Source organism: Xenopus laevis, chromosome 3S (genome assembly GCF_017654675.1).
Source record: "Xenopus laevis strain J_2021 chromosome 3S, Xenopus_laevis_v10.1, whole genome shotgun sequence".
Classification (NCBI taxonomy): Eukaryota; Metazoa; Chordata; class Amphibia; order Anura; family Pipidae; genus Xenopus; species Xenopus laevis.
Genome location: NC_054376.1, coordinates 16791682 through 16807953, shown reverse-complemented (window position 1 = coordinate 16807953; position 16272 = coordinate 16791682). Strand labels below are relative to the sequence as shown.

Here is a 16272-nt window from a genome sequence, read left to right as displayed (position 1 = left end):
TAAAAATATGAATTTTTTTTGGTCGCAGCCACTGAAGCACAGAGGCCAGAAAAAATATGCCATATAAATGCTAAAAATAGTCATTTTTTTTTGTCGCAGCCACTGAAGCACAGAGGCCAGAAAACATATGCCAAATGAATGCTAAAAATACAATTTTTTTTTGTCGCAGCCACTGAAGCATAGAGGCCAGAAAAAATATGCCATATAAATGCTGAAAATATGATTTTTTTTGGTCGCAGCCACTGAAGCACAGAGGCCAGAAAAAATATGCCATATAAATGCTAAAAATAAGTCATTTTTTTTGTCGCAGCCACTGAAGCACAGAGGCCAGAAAAAATATGCCATATGAATGCTAAAAATATAATTTTTTTTTGTCGCAGCCACTGAAGCACAGAGGCCAGAAAAAATATGCCATATAAATGCTAAAAATATGAATTTTTTTTGGTCGCAGCCACTGAAGCACAGAGGCCAGAAAAAATATGCCATATAAATGCTAAAAATAGTCATTTTTTTTGTCGCAGCCACTGAAGCACAGCGGCCAGAAAAAATATGCCATATAAATGCTGAAAATATTCTTTTTTTTTTGTCGCAGCCACTGCAGCACAGAGGCCAGAAAAAAATATGCCATATAAATGCTGAAAATATAAAAAAAATTTGTCGCAGCCACTGAAGCACAGAGGCCAGAAAAAATATACCATATAAATGCTGAAAATATGAATTTTTTTGGTTGCAGCCACTGAAGCACAGAGGCCAGAAAAACTCAGGATTTACCTGGATTCAAATGAAACCAGTAGGGTTTGCACCCTAGTTTGTAACGGTGGCGGAGGGAGGAGGACGCTAAAGGACAGCTGTGTGTGGAGTCATGAGGCGTGCAGAGAAGGACAGCTGCATGGGGAGTCAGAACAAGTCTTCCGGCGTGCAGTAACCCTCCGAGATCCACGCCTCGTTCATTTTAATAAAGGTCAGGTAATCCACACTTTTGTGACCTAGGCGAGTTCTCTACTCAGTTACAATCCCTCCTGTTGCACTGAAGGTTCTTTCTGAGAGGACACTTGAGGCGGGGCAAGACAAGAGGTTCATGGCAAATTGTGACAGCTCTGGCCACAGATCAAGCCTGCGCACCCAGTAGTCCAGGGGTTCATCGCTCCTCAGAGTGTCGATATCTGCAGTTAATGCCAGGTAGTCCGCTACCTGCCGGTCGAGGCGTTCTTTGAGGGTGGATCCCGAAGGGTTCTGGCGCTGCCTTGGACTGAAAAACATTTGCATGTCTGACGTTACAGAGTGGCCAAAGTGCTTTGTCCTTGCAGGTGCGCTCGTGGCAGGATTACTGGCACCTCTGCCCCTGGAATGTTGATGAGTTCCTGAAGTGACATCACCCTTAAAAGCATTGTACAACATGTTTTGCAGGCTGGTTTGTAAATGCAGCATCCTTTCGGACTTGTGGTACGTTGGTAACATTTCTGCCACTTTATGCTTGTACCGAGGGTCTAGTAGCGTTGCGACCCAGTACAGGTCCTTCTCCTTAAGCCTCTTGATACGTGGGTCCTTCAACAGGCATGACAGCATGAAAGACCCCATTCTCACAAGGTTGGATGCAGAGGTATCCATCTCCGCTTCCTCGTTATCAAGGACTACATCATCCACGGTCTCCTCCCCCCAGCCACGTACAAGACCAGGGGTCCCCAAAAGGTCACCACAAGCCCCCTGGGAAGCCTGCTCCTGTTGGTCCTCCTCCTCCACAAAGCCACCTTCCTCCTCTGACTCCACTTCTGACACCTCTCCCTGCGTTGCAGCAGGTGCCTGGGCTCGTTCTGGTGATTCCGACCAGAAATCGTGCGCTTCCTGCTCCTCGTCACGCTGGTCTACAGCCTCATCTGTCACTCGTCGCATGGCACGCTCCAGGAAGAAAGCAAAGGGTATTAGGTCGCTGATGGTGCCTTCGGTGCGACTGACCATGTTTGTAACCTCTTCAAAAGGGCGCATGAGCCTGCAGGCATCGCGCATAAGCACCCAGTAACATGGGAAAAAAATCCCCAGCTCTGCAGATCCAGTCCTACCACCCAGTTCAAACAGGTATTCATTGACGGCTCTTTGTTGTTGCAGCAGACGTTCCAACATGAGGAGCGTTGAATTCCAGCGAGTCTGGCTGTCGCAAATTAAACGCCTGACTGGCATGTTGTACCGCTGCTGAATGTCAGCAAGGCGTGCCATGGCTGTGTAGGAACGTCTGAAATTGGGCCGACACCTTCCTGGACTGCCTGAGAATGTCCTGGAATCCTGGGTACTTCGAGACAAAACGTTGGACTATTAAATTCAGAACATGTGCCATGCAGGGCACATGTGTTAAATTGCCCAGTCTCAGTGCTGCCAACAGATTGCTTCCGTTGTCACACACCACTTTTCTGATCTTCAGTTGGTGTGGGGTCAGCCACCGATCGGCCTGTGACTGCAGAGATGACAGGAGTACAGATCCGGTATGGTTTCTGCTTTCCAGGCACGTCATCCCCAAGACAGCATGACAACGGCGTACCTGGCACGTCGAATAGCCTAGGGGGAGCTGGGGGTGCACAGGTGTGGAGGAGGAGGACCAGCAGCAGAGGAGGAAGAAAAGGAAGAAGACGAGGTAGAGAGCGAAGGAGAAGTAGAGGTGGTGGCAGAACCGCGTGCAATCCGTGGCGGTGACACCAACTCCACTGTTGTTGTTGAGCCACACATTCCCTGCTTCCCAGCCATTACCAAGTTCACCCAGTGGGCAGTGTAGGTGACATACCTGCCCTGACCATGCTTGGAGGACCATGCGTCAGTAGTCATATGGACCTTTGGCCCAACACTAAGTGACAGAGATGCGGTGACTTGGCTCTGCACATGGTGGTACAGGTGTGGTATTCTCTTTTTTGAAAAAAAATTGCGGCTGGGTACCTTCCACTGCGGTGTCCCAATTGCTACAAATTTGCGGAAGGCCTCAGAGTCCACCAGCTGGTATGGTAAAAGCTGGCGGGCTAAGAGTGCAGACAAGCCAGCTGTCAGACGCCGGGCAAGGGGGTGACTCGCAGACATTGGCTTCTTACGCTCAAACATGGCCCTCACAGAAACTTGGCTGGGGGCAGATGACTGGGAATGGGAACTGGTGGTCAAGGTGGAAGGCGGAGTGGAGGGTGGTTCAGACGGGTCAAGGACAGCAGAGGTAGAGCAGTAAGATGCTGGACCAGAAGGAGGGTGGCTTTTAGTTTGTCTGTTGCCTTTGAGGTGTTGCTCCCAAAGTGCTTTGTGCTTGCCGTTCATGTGCCTTCGCATAGAAGTTGTACCTATGTGGCTGTTGGGCTTCCCAAGACTCAGTTTCTGACTGCACTCATTGCAAATTACAATGCTTTTGTCAGAGGCACACACATTAAAAAAATCCCACACTGCTGACCTTTTTGAAGCTGGCAATCTGGCGGTAACAGTAGAAGTTGGCTGCGTTGGCGGCAATGGCGGGTGCGTTGGCCGGCTGACCACAGGTGCCGATACATGTTGTTGCCCTACTGTTCCCTGCGAGCTGTCCTCCCTGCTTCTTCTAAGTCTTATTCTCCTCCTGCCTCTCTGACTCTCCGTCTCTCCATCTGAACTATCCTCCTCTTGCTCTCTTCTACTGGGCACCCACAAAACATCAATCTCCTCATCATCATTCTCCTCAGATGCATCAATTTCTTCTAACAGCTCACAGAAGGAAGCAGCAGCGGGGACCTCCTCATCACTCATTATGTCCATCTCTGTTGTGTTCTCTGCCAGAATTAAATCTGGTGTAACGTCCTTATCTCCTTCATCTTCTTCTGCCAATAATGGTTGCGCATCACTCAGTTCAAGAAACTCATGTGAAAATAACTCCTCTGACTCCAGTGAAGAAGGGGCGCCGGTGGTGGAGGAAGTGTTACGTGGGGTGCCCATAGCAGTGGAGGATGAGGATGTTGTGGTAAAGTTAGAAATGGTAGAGGATGGGGTGTGCTGTGTAAGCCAGTCAACTACCTCTTCAGCATTTTGGGAGTTCAGGGTCATTGCCTTTTTAAAACTGGGCAATTTCCTAGGGCCACAGGATAGCATAGCAGCACGGCCCCTAGTGCCTCTGCGTGGCGGCCTGCCTTTGCCTGGCATTATTTTTAAAACAACAACAACAACTCAGGTGGTGTTTCTGGAGACGGTATTATTATTGAAATTTAGACAGATTGTGAAAAAGCTCACACAGCTAGATGGCAGTTGTTTGAAAATGAAGAACACACTGGGCAAACAAATTGAAACAATGCCTGCAAGGTCAACGTATACACTACAGCAGTGGATACGGAATATATTATTGCTGCTTGAAAAACGTCACTCGGGTGGTGGTTCTGGAGACGGTATTATTATTGATATTTAGACAGAATGTGAAAAAGCTCACACAGCTAGATGGCAGTGGTTTGAAGAACACACTGGGCAAACAATGCCTACAAGGTCAACGTATACACTACTACAGCAGTGGATACGGAATATATTATTGCTGCTTGAAAAAACGTCACTCGGGTGGTGGTTCTGGAGACGGTATTATTATTGATATTTAGACAGAATGTGAAAAAGCTCACACAGCTAGATGGCAGTGGTTTGAAGAACACACTGGGCAAACAATGCCTACAAGGTCAACGTATACACTACTACAGCAGTGGATACGGAATATATTATTGCTGCTTGAAAAACGTCACTCGGGTGGTGGTTCTGGAGACGGTATTATTATTGATATTTAGACAGAATGTGAAAAAGCTCACACAGCTAGATGGCAGTTGTTTGAAAATGAAGAACACACTGGGCAAACAAATTGAAACAATGCCTGCAAGGTCAACGTATACACTACAGCAGTGGATACGGAATATATTATTGCTGCTTGGAAAACGTCACTCAGGTGGTGTTTCTGGAGACGGTATTATTATTGATATTTAGACAGAATGTGAAAAAGCTCACACAGCTAGATGGCAGTGGTTTGAAGAACACACTGGGCAAACAATGCCTACAAGGTCAACGTATACACTACTACAGCAGTGGATACGGAATATATTATTGCTGCTTGAAAAACGTCACTCGGGTGGTGGTTCTGGAGACGGTATTATTATTGATATTTAGACAGAATGTGAAAAAGGTCACACAGCTAGATGGCAGTGGTTTGAAGAACACACTGGGCAAACAATGCCTACAAGGTCAACGTATACACTACTACAGCAGTGGATACGGAATATATTATTGCTGCTTGAAAAACGTCACTCGGGTGGTGTTTCTGGAGACGGTATTATTATTGATATTTAGACAGAATGTGAAAAAGCTCACACAGCTAGATGGCAGTTGTTTGAAGAACACACTGGGAAAATAATGCCTGCAAGTGCACTACTATTGGTGCACTACTATGAAGAACAGCAAACAGCACTGGACACGTTAAAGAACAGTAAGATAAGTAAAATAAAAAATAAAAAATATGTATATTAAAAAATAAAAATTACTCGGGTTGGTGCTGCTGAACTACTAGGAGCAGCACAGTAGCACACCAGTCCCACTCCCCAACACAGCTAGACTAATAGCACTGGGCTCTTATAGTAGCAAAGTAAAAAAACAAAAAAGAAAATAAAAGCAGTCCTTACAAGGACTATTGGGTTATTACAGCAGTCAGCAGATGAGATCAGAAGAGATCAGTGCCCAGCCACAGCAGCTACATACAGAGCACTGCAGTAGAAGGTAGATTACTAGCCAGCAAAGCTACCTAACCTAAAATGTCCCTCAAATCCCTGCAGAGTTCTGTCCCTCCAATACAGAGCAGTATCAAGTAGATTACTAGCCAGCAAACTTACTATCAACTGTCCCTCAAATCACTAACAGCTCTCTCCCTACACTAGCTCTTCCAAGCACACACAGGCAGAATGAAAAAACGCTGCAGGGCTTAAGTTTATATATGGAAGGGGAGTGGTCCAGGGGGTGTGGGGGTGGTCCAGGAGGGAGAGCTTCCGGATTGGCTGCCATGTATCTGCTGGTCTGGGGTGAGAGGTCAAAAAAAAGCGCCAGCTAAGGCGAACCCAAAATGGCGAACGTCGCGCGACGTTCGCGAACATTCGGCGAGCGCGAACAGTCGATGTTCGCGCGGCGAACAGTCCGCGACATCCCTACCCCTCAAGGGAGACTGCCACCAGAGGAGGAAGGCAAGAACCCTTACATTTAGACCCCCATTGGAGAATCTCCCCTGTTACCCAATCTACATGTGGGTTATGTGCCTGAAACCAAGGTAACCCTAAAATTAGAGGGAAGAAGCACCCTCAATAATGAAAAAGGCTAGTTCCTCAAAGTGTGAGTTGTAGGAAGACATGGATAGAACTACAGTTTTCTTGGTTACCAGGCCCAAACCTAAAGGCTTTTTGTCCACCGCTAAAATTCTCATAGGAGGGCTAAGAGAGGTTAAAGGAACATTAAACCTTACTGCGAAGGCAGCATCCAGAAAATTGCCCAAGAATCCACAAAAGCAGAGATCTTGACAGAGCCCATAGGCCATGTTAATTTAACTGGTATCATAATCCTAGAGGAAGAATGGGGAGAGGAAACTTCTGCACCCAAATGGAGCTCCCCTTCTCCATTTAGGCTTGGAAGTTTCCCGGCCTCTTAGGACATAGATTTAGAAAATGACCCTTTTCCCCTCAGTAAATGCAAAGACCCTGGTCATCCAGGTTAGTAGATTAGCGGTTAATTTACTAGGCTGTCTTTGACAGAGTCTGGGAGCCTTATCCGGAACTGGCTACGAAGAGCCATGTCGTTCCATCCAGTTTCTACTGACCATCTGCGGAACTCAGTGCAGTACACCTCCGCATCCCGCTTTCCCTGGCGCAGCTTATGAATTGCGGAATCGGCAAAGGAAGCACGATCCGGGTCATCGTAGAGAATTGCCATAGACTTAAAGAAAGTTTCTAAGGAAAAGCGGGCAGGGTCAGTGGGAGGTAACCTCAGGGCCCAAATTTGGGGATCACCCTGTAGCAGGGTCATTACGAACCTCACTTTTTCTTCGCCAGTAGTGAAGGTCAGGCAGGCAAGGGTCAAAACCGGCAGATCAATCAGAGGGATAAGGCAGAAGAGGTAGTCGAAATTCAGGCAATGGATCAGGATACAGAGGTCAGAATCATCAGGCAGGGGTCACAACAGGTAGTCAGAATCAAGCTCAGAATCAGAATAGCAAAAAGTTAAAGGCACCAAGAACAAACCTATAACGGGCAGTGAAAAACTATACAATACCCATTTAAATATTTGAAACCAGGCGCCGGATGAAGATGGACGCGTGGCGGGCATCCCCGCCGAGGGGGCGGCAGGCGCCCCTGCCGTCCCCCCCCACTAGACCATCAGGGTAAGCTGTAACACTGAGGCTTATCTGCAAAGTCTGGCTCATGCTGCAAAGTTCACTGGGGCAAATCCATATATTTAATGTGTGATGTGATCTTAAATTTAAAATTCCATTTTTACAACTGTTTGTTTAGTACTTTTTCAGTATGTAATAAAATAATCAGTGACTACTGACGTAATATGGGTTATTATCTTCAACAATCTTATTTATTGTGTATCCTTACTTTAATCATTTGGAAGCTTTTGTACGTTTGTTTTAAAAAAGGAAAAGCAAATATCTCTGCAATAAAGGGATCTTGTCATTGGGGACAGAGGGCATGAGGCTTTGATTTGCAAAACATCTGGAGCACTGTGGGTTGCACTTATTTGAACTGAACATACGCAGTGAGCTTTTGTATGAACATATGGCATTTTTATGATCAAGTACTTCAGGTCTCACCAGCCTGCACACCTAGCACCTTCACTGTTATTCATTGCATGCAGAACAGCATACCATCCAATTATTTGCCTTGAGTTAAGTGTAAATCATCCATCACATTCTACCTGCCCTCTAATGGTTATAAATGATTGGTTCATGTTAACTTTGTGGACTTGGTTGCAAGGATCTTTGCAGGTGTCTCTAGAAATAATGAAAAAATGGAAGACAAGTTGTACACATAGACACGGGATGATAGAATTATGGTTGTCTCGAAAACGTTTAGGGGGGGGATATATTTAATGGTGGTTAATCTTTAGGTTAAGATTTAATATGTTATAGAATAGACTATTCTTAACAAGTTTTTAATTAGTCCTTATGAATTATTTTTTTTTATACTTGCTTGTCTATTCCAGCTTTTAAATGGGAGGCCACTAAACCAGCACAGGCTACAGTTTTATTGTTATTTTTCCATTTTGTTTATCTTTCTATTTTGGCCTTCTCCTATTCATATTCCTGTTTCTCTTTCGTACCCTTGCCTGGTTGCTAGGTTAAATTGGACCCTAGCAATTAGGGATGCATTAACTCCACTATTTTGGGATTCAACCAAATGCTGAAACCTTTGTGAAAGATCTGGCTCTTTACCAAACGGAATACAAACCCTAATTTGCATGTGCAAATTAGGGTTCAGAAGGGTTACAGAGAACTACATATGAAACACACAGTTAAAAAAATTATGTTTTTAAGAAAGGATTTTAAGAATTTGAATCTGACTTAGTTGGGCACGTGGAATCATCCAAATCTGAATCCTGCTGAAAAAGCCCAAACCCTGAATTCTGGATTTGGTGCATCTCTATAAGCAACCAGGTAGCTGCTGAAATTTCAAACTGGAGAGCTGCTGAACAAAAAGCTAAATAATTTAAAAACTGCAAGAAAAAATGAAGACCAATTCAAATTGTCTCAGAATAGCACTCGCTATTTTAGGCTAGTTTGACCTATAGGAGAAACTAATAAAATCAAGGAAAACATAAGTAAATAAGTGACAACATAGTTGGAAGCAAGGGCTTTTGCAGGCGAGGTTTGCAAATGTGCCCAGCATTTAACATTCCATTGTTTTTTGCAATTTGTTCAATAATGCTCCAAGATTTTTAAAGTTATACTGACACTAAAAAACTACTTTTTAAAATATGAATGTACATTAAAAGTTACCTATAGGTCATGTTGATCGTTTTTTGCAGAGAGGTTTGTTTTTGAAAGTTATCGTTCGTTAAAGTTTCTAAGCTTAACTGTTTTGTCAACCTGACTGTCCCATCTCAGCCTGTCAGTTAGAGTTTCTAATGCTAACGGACTCCTGCTGCACAAATATGGCAGCCCCCTCATACAGGATCAGGGGGCATCGGACAGGTTATGTAAAAGCATTGTGCAAATACTTTATGGAAAAGTTATAAGTAGCTTTCAAAGGCAATATTATGATAGATGTAAAAAAGATGTTAATTTCTGGTGTCAGTATTTCTTAAAGCTCATTGCTCACACAGAGATTTTGACTAAATATGGCTGTAACCCATAAAAAAAAATGCATGAGATTTAGTGATGGGCTAATTAATTCACCAAGCATTAATTTGAGGCGAATTTCCACACTTCGCCACCTGCACATTTTTGAGCAAATCTGCAGCAAAAATTCACCCCAGAAAAATTGCTGCAACAAAAAAAAACTGCATTTCACAAATTTTTTGCAATTTTAAGAATTTTTAAAATTAGGAGTCTTGCAAATTTTTCAGTGAAACGGGACAGATTCGCTGGCATTTTCATGCAAATCCATTTTCAAGCAATGAGGGGAACACTACATTTTGGGATGGGTTAATCACTCAAAAAAAATTGTCTGCCTCTCAAAATCTAATAGAAAAATAATAGCAGGATTCCTTAATGTATTTGTTTCACTTTTATCATTTAATAAATTTCATCTCTTTTTCTTGTAGATTGGCCAACATTTACTTTGTTTTCCTGGCCGCCTTGAACTGGGTGCCCCAAATCGGTGTGTTCCACAAAGAAATTACCATGGTGCCACTGGCAATTGTGCTTGGTGTTATTGCCATTAAAGATGCAGTGGAAGACTATAAGCGATACTGCATTGACAGAAGAGTGAACTTCACCAAAACCAGCATTTATAATAAGTAAGTGGAACTAATTATTTGTTTTGCGCCTAATCCATTACTTACACATGATTACTGTATTGAGTAATGTGTAATAAAAGTTTTTTCTGGCCTAGCAGCTCACATTGACCAATCAGCAGGTAGCATGTTCTGGTACCTTCTTTAACAGCAAAGATTTAATTTGTTGATATTTTGGGTTACTACTTCAATCTTCTTATATTGCAAAAGTAATGCAGTGCATGTTTGATGTTGCTGTTCTTTCAGGGCCGGGCCACGGTAGTTTGGCACCCTAGGCAAGAGCATCAATTAGCGCCCCCCCCCCCTCACCGAAAGAGCATTACCATTTTCCACCTTACCATGGATATTTAAAAACAAAATAAAAGGATAATTTGATCCTGTTAAACAAAGTGCAAATTAAGGGTTCACTTAACACCAATACTGGAATGGCCACAACATTTTACTTTTAACACAACCCCTATGAAAACAGTGCAATAAGCTAAAACCTCCTCAGTGACGAGGTAGCCCTTACACTGCCAGCCCTCCCATTTTTGAGGTAGCTTAATATGTAGCTGCAGAGTTTTCAGCTAATCCTTCAGCCACATCCATCATACTGTCCCCCTGTACCCATGCCAGTAGCCATCCATTCTGCCCCCCTGTACCTGCGCCAGTAACCATCCATCATATGCCATCATACTGCCCCCACTGTACCTGTGCCAGCAGCCATCCATCATATGCCATCATACTGCCCCCCTGTACCTTTGCCAGCAGCCATCCATACTGCCCCCTGTACCTGTGCCAGCAGCCATCCATACTGCCCCCCTGTACCTGTGCCAGTAGCCGTCCATACTGCCCCATTTACCTGTGCCAGTAGCCATCCATACTGCCCCCCTGTGCCAGTAGCCAACCATCATACTGCCCCCTGTACCTGTGACAGCAGCCATCCATCATATGCCATCATACTGCCCCCCTGTACCTGTGCCAGTAGCCATCCATCATATGCCATCATACTGCCCCCTGTACCTGTACCAGCAGCCATCCATCATATGCCATCATACTGCCACCCTGTACCTGTGCCAGTAGCCATCCACACTGCCCCCCTGTACATGTGCCAGTAGCCATCCATACTGCCCCCCTGTGCCAGTAGCCATCCATCATATTGCCCCTTGTACCAGTAGCCATCTTGCCCCCTGTACCTGTGCCAGTAGCCAACCATACTGCCCCCCTGTGCCAGTAGCCAACTATCATATTGCCCCCGTACCAGCAACCATCATACTGCCCCCCCATACCAGCAGCCATCATACTGCCCCTGGCCCCAATCTTTATCTGTGCCAGCAGCAGCCAAAAATAAATAAGATCATGCAGGCCCCCCACCCCCCAAGTATCTATGTACCTGTGCCAGCCCAGCAGCAACATTAAAAAAAAATGGCCCAAATCTGTACCTGGCTGTGTCAGCAGCAGGAACCTTCACAGTACAGAATCCAATCTTCAGTGCCTGCAAACAGTGTGCAAGGCTGCGAGCACTGAGCCTGACTGAGCCACACCAACGCGCCTGTCCACCAACTCTCTGCCGCGTCGGCGTCACTGACGTGCGTACGTGTGTGACGCAATGCGCCACCAGGCAGTTCGTAAGCTGCAGTACTAAGTTGCCGGCAAGAGGGATAGGGTGGGCGGAAGCGCCGGAAGGAGGCGGGAGGTTTTGCCCCAGGCCAGAGTGTCATGAAAGCTATAAAAATAAATAATGAAATAATCGCTTAAAAAAGAAAAACTTGCTTAAAAAATGCTTTTTAAAGTGTGCCCCTCACTGATGGTGCCCTAGGCAGCCGCCTACTCTGCCTACCCCTAGTTCCGGCCCTGTGTTCTTTGTTGGACTTTGTAAATGGCTCCCACCATAGCAATCTTCTCCTAAACCCAAAATCAAAATCACATAGATGGCAACCCTATCTCTATCTATATTCTGCCTGATACGTAAGCCCAAACCTTCAATTACAGGTGTGGGATTTATTATAAGGAAATTGGTTATCAAGAAAGCTATGACATACAGAAATGCTAATTTAGAAAAACTGTTTCTTATTTTTGATTGACTGCAATTAACTGCATTTGATAATAAGTAAGTCATGTTAAGTATCTTAATATTTAAAGGTGTTTCATTTATTGGCCAGATTATTGTTCCGAACAATAAAAAACGGACTGTTCTGGTGAAAACCAAATGGATGGGAAACCTACCGAGAATTAACTTTGCAGGAATTATTATTCAAAATTGCCTTTTAAACAGACAAACAGTAAAATATAAGGGCTGTTGTTGCTTATCTATGTTCTTAAGGTTCATTGATTGTTCTTAAGGTTCATTGAAGTTCTTTGTGGCAGGGACATCATTTCAACTGTGTACTTAAACTCCTAGAATTTACATATTTAATCTCAATATTTGTGTTTACGCCTTTGTTAATCATAGACCTGTGCCAAATGACTGTGCTAAATGACTGGCTGAAGAAAAGTAACCAAACTAAATAAATGATAATTTAACATAAAGTCATTAAAGAGGAACACCAGCCTAATAATAAATATTAAAATGTTTCACACTAAAAGAAAATATAATTCTATATATATATATATATACTATAACATTAATATCATTAGTCATTTTTTAATGTAATTTTAAACGTAATTTTTGTATGTAATTTTTTTCAAAATATATGTAATTGGAGCAGTGTCTGTTTGTCCCTAACTGTATTTGCCTCACCTCCAGCCATGACTCCATCCCATAATGACTTCTGTGCCTCTACGATTTTCCTTCTTTGGCTCACCTCCAGCCAGGACTCTACATCCTATTATGACCTCTCTGATTTTCCTTCTTTGGCTCACCTCCAGCCAAGATTCTATAGCCCATTATGACTTCTGTGCCTCTCTGATTTTCCTTCTTCGCAGAATTGTTAATTAGACAACACACAGAGCATTGTGGAAAATGGAGTCCCAGCTGGGAGAGAGCTTATACTTTTTAACAACTACAGTGGTAGTAGTCAGGACTAGCAGTGCAGAAATAGTAATGGATAGATACTGCTTTTATCATACAGTCATATGAAAAAGTTTGAGAACCCCTCTTAATTCTTTGGAGTTTTGTTTATCATTGGCTGAGCTTTCAAAGTAGCAGCTTCCTTTTAATATATAACATGCCTTATGGAAACAGTAGTATTTCAGCAGTGACATGAAGTTTATTGGATTAACAGAAAATAGACAGGTGCATACATTTGGGCACCCCAACAGAGATATTACATCAATACTTAGTTGAGGTTCCTTTTGCAAATGTAACAGCTTCTAGACACCTCTTATAGCCTTTGATGAGTGTCTGGATTCTGGATGGTGGTATTTTTGACAATTCGTCCATACAAAATCTCTCTAGTTCAGTTAAATTTGATGGCTGCCAAGCATGGACAGCCTGCTTCAAATCAACCCAGATTTTCAATGATATTCAAGTCAGGGGACTGTGAGGCCATTCCAGAATATTGCACTTCTCCCTCTGAATAAATACCTTTGTAGATTTTGAAATGTGTTAAGGGTCATTGTCTTGGTGAAATATCCAACCCCTGCGTAACTTCAACGTTGTGACTGATGCTTTAACATTATCCTATATAATTTGTTGATATTGGGTTGAATTCATCCAACCCTCAACTTTAACAAGGGCCCCAGTCCCTAAACTAGCCACACAGCCCCACAGCATGATGGAACACCCACCGAATTTGACAATAGTCAGCAGATGCTGTTCTTGGAATGTGGTGTTCTTATTCCACCATGCAAAGCGCTTTTTGTTATGACCAAATAACTAAATTTTTGTCTTATCAGTCCAAAGCACTTTGTTCCAAAATGACTGTGGCTTTTGCCTACAACAAGTGACTCTGTTTGTGGCATGAGTGCAGAAAGGGTTTCTTTCTCCTCACCCTGCCATACAGATGTTCTTTGTGCAAATTAAGCTGAATTGTAGAACGGTGTACAGATCCACCATTCTCACAGTCCTCCACATATGCAACTAACTCCTGTATTTTTCTTCTCCTGCCAGACCTGGGTTTTACAGCAACTGTGCCAGTGGCCTTCCATTTCCTGATTACATTCCTTACAGTTGAAACTTACAGTTCAAACCTCTGAGATAGCTTTTTGTAGCCTTCCCCTGAAACAGGGATCCCCAGCTTTGTTTTACTCATGAGTCACATTCAAATGTAAAAAGAGTTGGGGAGCAACACAAACATGAAAAAAGTCCCTGGGGATGCTAAATAAAGGCTGCAATTTGCTATATGATAGCTCCATGTGGACTGATAGCCTACACAAGGCTCTATTTCCCAGGGCAGCCCGTCCTGTCAGTGCAGACGTATGGGGTTAAACCTGGATATCTCCGGAGGCAGGACAAAAGAAAAAACTTTAAGCCTTTAAGCTCCGCCTTCTCCCTTAATTATCCGGCTCTGGCCTTGCCCCTTCAGTTTTTTTTTTTTGTCCTGATTAGGAGGTAGGACCAGGGGTAATTCCCTTGTAATTAGTTAAGAGTAGTTAGCTCTTTTTAGATTTTATTTTTCAGGGAATGTGCAGAGTCCATTCCCTAGGGGACTGGGCACGGCTCTCCCTCCTTGCCAGCAGTGACTGCCAAGTGGAGATGTCTGAGGTACCATAAGCACCCAGTCAGATAAGCCCAGGAGGTGTAAAGAGTGAGCCTGTTCACTGTAATCTTTTTACCAACACCCAAGACAGCCCGGTGGGAGAGGCTGCAGAGTGGTTGTTAACCCATGCAGGGGGTTAATGAACAGGCGAATTCCCCCTTTCTTTTGTAAGAGGAAGAATCGCCTGCACCAGGCATCAGCGAGGTGAGTGCACTCTGACTCCTGGTTTTAATGAGGAGCAATTACACACCAGGGTACTAGTCTAGAGTCCCGGGTTAAGTGGGGCACTGAGTGCTGCTGGGGCGAGGTGATTAAAAGCGCTTACCCGCCTTGTGTTTTTGCGATGGGCGCAGAGGCTGTTGGAGCGCATTCAGGAAGTTGCCGGGTGCGAGTGACGTCAGTGGATGTCAGTACGTGGCGTGCGTACTTCCTATTCTCGCGGGATGTTAGTTCAATGCGGAAGTATTTTTTCTTTTCGCTCGAGGGCGCAAGTGTGCATCGGAGGTGCAGCAGAAAGCACGGTAGAGCTGCTTACAGGCTGAGTTGACCGCAATTCCGGGTTGTAACGAGGATTAAGAGGCATTCTTGTGAGTATTATCTCATTTTTTTGCCATGTCGATTCCTGAAATTCCAGAGACATTATTGGATTTAATTAAGGACATGCCGCAAGTAGAGGCAAAGTCCAGGAAAAGCAGGCTCAAGTCCAAACGCACAAAGAGGGGAGCCAGTCCTCCAACTTCCTCCAATTATACTAGGGGGATAGGTGCAAAAGGGAGCTCGGATCCTGAGGTGGGGCCTTGTTTGTTGGATGGGCCAGTCCCTTTTCTGACCCAAGAGGCATGCCCATTGGCACAACATTCGCCCACAGGGCATTTAGCTGAGGAAGAGTTACCACCATTAGCTTCATCGGCTGGGTTACAGCAGCAACAGTTTTCTGACCTTGTTAAATGGGTTAAAACAACTGTACAACAGTCGTTACAACAGCGCCCTATTCATAAAAGGAGACACAGGTCTCCATCATCTTCATCTTTCAGTTCTGATCAATCCTTGTCGGGAAGTTCAGATAAGTGTCAAGAATCTTCAGAAGTATATTCTTCAGATTCAGAATCGGAAGGGCCAGTCTTTGTCCAGCAGGATCAAGTGAGACGCCTTCTGAGGGATATGCTACAAACTTTAGAGATAAAGGACACGGCTACACCCGCTTCTAAAGGAGATAGAGTGCTAGGTTTGCAGTCAAGAAAACAAAAGTGTTTTCCAGTGTTTAAGTCTATCACACAGATGATTGATTCTGAATGGAATCACCCAGAAAAGAGAGTGAACATTAGTAAAAGATTTTTTATGAAGTATCCCATTCCTGAAGAATATAAACCGAAGTGGGATAAACCACCAAAGGTTGATTCTGCGGTCTCTAGATTGTCTAAGTATACAACTCTTCCCACTGAGGATGCTATGGCATTCAGAGATCCAATGGATAAGCGAATGGAGAATGCTCTTAAAAGAGGTTGCGCAAGTACAACGGCCATTTTTAGGCCGGCTACAGCGGCATCAGGACTGGCACGTACCGCAAAGTTCTGGACTCAAGAACTGTTACAACATTATTCACAAGACTCATTTCTCACAGCTGAGCTTAACCGAATAACCACAGCTTTTGATTTTTTAGGTGAGACCGCATTGGAAATCATAAGATTGGCAGCAAGAGCTTCAG

General features: G+C 44.1%; 1 protein-coding gene across 3 annotated transcripts in view; it reads left to right on the top strand.

The window, feature by feature from the left end:
- Positions 1 to 16272, top strand: part of LOC108712644 (phospholipid-transporting ATPase VB) — a 332007-nt gene that overhangs the window by 211016 nt on the left and 104719 nt on the right. For all 3 annotated transcript variants that reach the window (XM_041588036.1, XM_018254962.2, XM_041588038.1), the window contains one exon: positions 9757 to 9951. In XM_041588036.1, coding sequence (XP_041443970.1) covers positions 9757 to 9951 — 195 coding nt within the window. The remainder of the gene's footprint in view (positions 1 to 9756; positions 9952 to 16272) is intronic.